This window comes from Prionailurus bengalensis, chromosome B3 (assembly GCF_016509475.1).
Source record: "Prionailurus bengalensis isolate Pbe53 chromosome B3, Fcat_Pben_1.1_paternal_pri, whole genome shotgun sequence".
Lineage (NCBI taxonomy): Eukaryota > Metazoa > Chordata > Mammalia > Carnivora > Felidae > Prionailurus > Prionailurus bengalensis.
Window position 1 is genome coordinate 23,253,430 of NC_057355.1, and position 5,708 is coordinate 23,259,137.

General features: G+C 54.0%; 1 protein-coding gene across 2 annotated transcripts; it reads right to left on the bottom strand.

The window, feature by feature from the left end:
- Positions 1–268: 268 nt before the first annotated feature.
- On the bottom strand, positions 269–4,457 carry MAGEL2 (MAGE family member L2). 2 transcript variants are annotated; one of them, XM_043554867.1, is made up of 2 exons: positions 3,756–4,457; positions 662–3,695 (listed from the first exon to the last, which is right to left on the bottom strand). In XM_043554867.1, exons 1-2 carry the CDS (start codon positions 4,296–4,298, stop codon positions 738–740), a joined length of 3,501 nt encoding a protein of 1,166 aa, XP_043410802.1. In that variant the 5' UTR covers positions 4,299–4,457; the 3' UTR covers positions 662–737. The 2 variants fall into 2 exon arrangements, with proteins under 2 accessions (XP_043410801.1, XP_043410802.1); XM_043554866.1 differs by having other exon boundaries at positions 269–4,456.
- Positions 4,458–5,708: the final 1,251 nt, after the last annotated feature.

Genomic DNA, 5,708 nt, shown 5'->3' on the forward strand with positions numbered 1-5,708 from the left:
TCAGATGAGGTATACAACCTATTTCTGATTCAACCTCACTGACTTGTGAAGTTTTACTCCTGAATTAAGGAAATCTTACATTTCATCTCACAACATAAGTCACTGCATTATTGTGATAAATGCAGCAGTGTCCTTGAGAAAGTTTCATCACTGTGGTTACTACTATCACCGGTAGTGCTCTTGATGTTCAGTTCTATTCAGACAGTATGGTAAAACTGGGCTCCCACCATCTAGAGTAGAAATTAGAATAAAGACAAACACTTGCATGTTATGCTGAAAGTATATTTATATATATAGATATAGATATTTATTTTTCTGCAGACAGCTTTTACTGATGAGTCATTTTAATGTTCAAAGAACAGCCTATTTCAATACTACATAATCTGTACCAGAATGAGATGGATAGCTTCTCAATTCATTTCACAAGCCAGCACAACTCTGATACCAAAACATAACAATTATAACACAAAACAGAGAATCACAGATCTCACTTAAAAATACAGATGCCAAAATACCAAATAGAACAGTAGCCAATTGAAATCAACACCACATGAAAATGTACAAAGCTTTGGCAGATATCAAGTTGAACCAAATTGAAATCCAAACTTACACACATAGAACTGGAACATAAACACCAGAAACAAAACACCCCCCCACCCCCCACCCCACCCTGCCCCCCTGTCAGCGGCCTCTGGCCAGGGACCCAAAGGAATGAGATATCTGCGGATGGAACCACATTAGCGGGGAGGGGAACTGCTGGTGGGGTCACCAGCATTATCACCAGATCCGGGCTCATCCTCATCCAAATCTTCAGATTCACACTCTGCCAGTGCTTCAAAGTACTGGAAAGGCCAGCACCGTGGATCTCTCTTATGGAGCTTGGCCAAAAACCTCAAAACAAGCATCTTGCTGGTTTCTAGGAATGCTCGGGGGCCCCAGAGGAACTCATATTCTGCTGGCTCTGTATAGGGTATTCGCCTGTACTCTAGGTACTTCTGCCTTACAAACACTTCGGTGATGAGCTTCTTTGTATTTCCGAAGAGAGCATGTGTCTCTCGGACATCCAAGCCTAACCTGTACAGAAAATTAAAGATCATGTTCTCCCTGACACAATTGCCTTTCATAAAGATGAGACTCAGGACCACCATAAGAAGGCCTAACTTGGGCCTGTCTAAGTAGGATGCCACTGGTTCACCCTTATGGTGCCCCAGCTTGTTGATGATAATGTAAGAGTGGTTTTCAGGATCAATTTCTTTCAATTGATAACCAAAGACACACTCTAGCTTATTGTTGGCACGGTTAATGATATCCAAGCACTCATCTTTATATTCACGAATGATGAATTTCACCATCTCTGAGCGCTTGATGGGCACCTTGGCTTGGTCCTTGACCAAGAGGAACTGCACCAATGCATTTGCTCTCTCATCCAAGGGAGACAATGGCTGAGTCTCCAACCTGGGGTCATTCTGGGTGGCACCAAATCCCTGAGAGAGACTGGTGAACTCAGAGATAATCAAGGGCTGAGGGCTACCTGGGCTTTCCCAGAGACCCAGGGCCCTCGAAGTGCTTGGGCCCTCCCAGGCACTCAGAGCCCAAGTTGTGCTGGGCCCTTCCCATCCACTCAGGATCCTGGAGGTACTAGGGCCCTCCCAGCCACTCAGGCCGCGGGAGGTACTTGGGCCCTCCCAGTCACCCAGGACCTGGATAGGGTTTTCAATCTCCCAGTCATTCAAGTTCAGGTTTTCCCAGGGTCTAGGTGCCTGCCAGTCACGCAGGGCCAGCATTTGGCCACTGCTGTCCTCTTCGGTATTCAGATGTTTCTTCTTCCGGGTAGCTTTGCCAGAGCGACGTGGAGGCTCAGCAGAGGTTTTCGAGGCCTCTTGAATGGTGGCCATTGCCTTGGGGGCAGCTGCCGTAGCCATCAGGATGGTAGGCACTGCCTGGGATGCTTTTGAAGCATTCACATTGGGCTGTGGAACCCATGGAACTGCAGGCAGGGCCTCCACACAGGCAAATGGATCCTGCAGAGCAAGTGGCAGTGACTTCGGGGTCTCTGAGGGGGCAGATGGGCCCTGAAAGGCATTAGAAGAGGCAGGCTGGAACCGGGAGGTAGTTGGAAAGACTCTTGAAGTGGCAGTGAAGTTCTCGGATGTGGCAGGCAAGTTTTTCCAGGCAGTCGGCAGGTGTGCTCGGGCAGCTGACACTGCCTTTGGAGCACAAAAAGTGGCAGCGAAGATCATGCGATCCTTCGAAGGGGCCCTGCGTTCCTTTGAAGAGGTCCTGCGTTCCTTCGAAGAGGTCCTGCGTTCTATTGAAGAGGCCCTGGATTCTCCCGATGGAGTCATCAGTGATTTAGCGGAGCCCATGGGAAAATTTGCTGCCGCTATGGGAGCTCCGGGCTGGCCCTGCAAGGCTGTAGGGGGGCCTTGCCAGGAGGGCTGGAGTTGCAAGGTGGGCAGCTCTGCTTGCGGGCCCGAGGGCTGGGCCTGCTGGGTGGGTAGCTGGATTTGGAGGGCCTTTTGGGAGGCCGGGACCCCCTGAAAGGGCTGCTCCATCTGAACCAGTGGTGGGCCCTGCCTCTGGGCCTCCTGGGTGGGCACAGGCTGCCAGAACTGCCCAGGACCCTTAGGAGCCTGCCAGGCCAAAGCCTGGGCTTGCTGCACTTCCTGGAACTCCATCGACGTTGGCAGCTCGTGTGGCACTGGGGCTTGGCCTTTGGGGGCCTGCCAGATGATGGGCGGGCAGTGTGTAGCCTGTGGGGCCGACAAAGGGGCCGACAGCACAGCCTGGGGCGCCTGCGGGCCAGCGGGAGGCGCCGTGGGCACCTGCGTTGCTGGTGGGGCAGTGGGCACCTGTGGCGCTGCCCGCACCTGTGGCGCTGCCCGCACCTGCGTGGAGGGCAGCCTAGCCTGCGGGGCCTGCCGCAGCGGCGGCGGGGGCGGCAGGGCCTGCCAGAGCGGTGGTGGGCTGGCCAGGACCTGTGGGGCAGGCCGGATGGGTGGTGGCGCCTGGCGTATCAGCGGTGGTGCCTGGCGGATCGGGGGTGGAGCCTGGCGCACTGGCGGGGGACCCGGCCGGATGGGCGGTGGGCCTGGCCGGATGGGCGGTGGGCCCTGGCGCACAGGTGGTGCCTGCCAGGTAATTGTCGGAGCCTGCCAGGTGACCTGCGTGGCCTGCCAAGCCAGAGGTGTGGCTTGCCAGCCTTGTGGCGGGGCTTGCCAGCCCGGCGAGGTGGCCTGCCAGCCCGGGGGTGTGGCCAGCTGCGCCGGCGGGGCCTGTGGGCCCTGGGGAACCTGCGGAGGAGCCCTTATAACCTGAGACTGGATTTGCAGAATCAGAGGCTGAGCCTGTGGGGCCCAGGACGCCAGAGGCTGCTGTGCAGGTGGGGCTGTCGGCTGTGCCATCGGGGTTCCTGAAGCTGCAGGCTGCGTGATCGGAGCTCTCGAACCTGGAGGATGAATCATCAGGACTCCGGGACCAGGAGGCTTGGCCATCGGGGCTCCTGGAGGCGGAGGCTGGGCAATCAAGGCTGCCGGGGGCGGAGGCTGAGCCATCGGGGCTCCTGGAGCAGGAGGCTGGACCATCAGGACTCCCGGAGTCAGAGGCTGGGCCATCAGGACTCCTGGAGTCGGAGGCTGGGCCATCGGGGTCCCCGGAGGGGGAGGATGGGCCATCGGTGTCCCCGGAGGGGGAGGGTGAGCCATCGGTGTCCCCGGAGGGGGAGGATGCGCCATCGGTGTCCCCGGAGGGGGAGGATGAACCATCGGGGTCCCCGGAGGGGGAGGATGGGCCATCGGGGTCCCCGGAGGGGGAGGATGGGCCATCGGGGTTCCCGGAGGGGGAGGATGGGCCATTGGGGTCCCCGGAGGGGGAGGATGGGCCATCGGGGCTCCGGGAGCTGAAGGATGCATCATCAGGACTCCCGGAGTCGGAGGCTGGGCCATCGGGGTTCCCGGAGGGGGAGGATGGATCATCAGGACTCCGGGAGTCGGAGGCTTGCCCATCGGGCCTCCCAGAGGGGGAGCCTGGACCATCGGGCCCCCCAGGGCCGGAGGTTGGGCCATTGGAGCCACTGGGGTAGGCGGCTGGCCCTGTGGGGCCTCCCAAGCAGGCTGAGGTGCCTGCCAAGCGGCCAGTGAAGCCTGCAAATCAATCGGAGGTGGATCCCAAGGGACTGGCGGAGCCCGAGAGGAGGCGGGCGGGGCCCGCATCAGAACCGTAGGGCGGCTATAGACCGGAGGCTTGGGGGCCTCGGCCGGGGGACTCGAATCACCCAAATTCTTACTTAGCTGCGACATGTCCCTTTGCTCTGACAGCTGGTGGGCCTTTTCCTCCGACAGCTGCTGGGCCTTTTCCTCCAGAGAGAAGAGAATGCCTACGTGGCTGATCAGAGGATCCCTCCCTGCTGACTGGTGAATAGGAAGTAAGTGCCCTTAGCTCTGCAGCTTTCCGCAGTAAGGAGGAGGGGGGAAGGGGGCTCAATCCCGCCCCTTCCCCGCCCCCGACCACCACAAGTGGATAGTGCATAGGGGCGTCTACCAGAAATCCTGGCTGACACAAGATCCCTTCTCACTCTGTCCAGTCCCCAAATGCAGTCTGGTCAGACTTACCATGGATGAGTTTTCACAGAGGAGTGACAGGAACAGATCTATGTTTTAGAAATCACTGTACTGCAGTATAGAGTAGGAAGAGACCACTGGTAACATGGAAGGCATCCATGAGGGGGGAGATGGTGTGGTCTGAGCTCAGATACAGCAAAATCAGAGCCGGAGGATTAAAAAAAAAAGTGCATATATGTACACGAGAGATTCAGGAGTCATAGTAGGCAGCTACTATAATTTAATAAAAAGAGATATAGAAGGCATATAAGTTTGTCCTGGGAAAAAGGGAAATTGCTGGTATAGTTAATTCTCTTAGGGACACAGTGGGAGGCACATAGGAAGAGAGATTTATGAGTATTGATTGGGACATGGGCATTTGCAGTGCTGTGAGACTGCCAAGGAGAGATGCTCTGTAGACAATATTGTATGATGGCTTGGGATTCTAAAGAAAACTTGACTGGGCATTAAGGTACTCCTTAACTGTGGGAGTGAATGTGTTTGTAGGAAAATCATTTAGAATGAAACTCCTGAGATGTGTCTTGAAGAATACAGGCATTTTTAGACACAACAGAAAAAAGTGACGGCAAAGACTACAGAAAGAAAGAAAGAAATTATGGAAATTCAGATGCTTGAGACATCAATGGAAGATAACATTTTCAGTACCAGGAAAATTTCCTGTGGAATGGCTGGCACAAGAGAATGAGGTGGGTTTCTTGGTGCTGTTCATCAGTTACAGAGCAGGAAAGAAACTGAAAAAAATGAAGGCCAAAAATGCACTAGAAAATAGCAAAATGAGTGAATAAATAGATCTAAGACTAATATATAGGGAAAACAGATGATGAATAAAATATGAAATTTGGGGGGTATCTACTCATGAACAAAATCACTTTAAAATTAGACAGATATATACACAGATAAAGTAGAAGTCCTCAAAATTATTGGGTAACACTACACTACTTCATGTTGAAAGAAAGTGATAGTCTCACTTCTAGTTGGATAGTTTTATGGGAATACACAAAATGATAAATAGTAAGGATGTTTAGTTTAGAAGAGACTGCTTTCACCTAGGGCAAGAGTCCAGAGTGACAAAAAACATGAATGATACCA

What these genes read in the sequence shown, in the direction of transcription:
- MAGEL2 (XM_043554866.1), bottom strand. Translation starts at nt 4,298, where the DNA reads ATGTCGCAGCTAAGTAAGAATTTGGGTGATTCGAGTCCCCCGGCCGAG.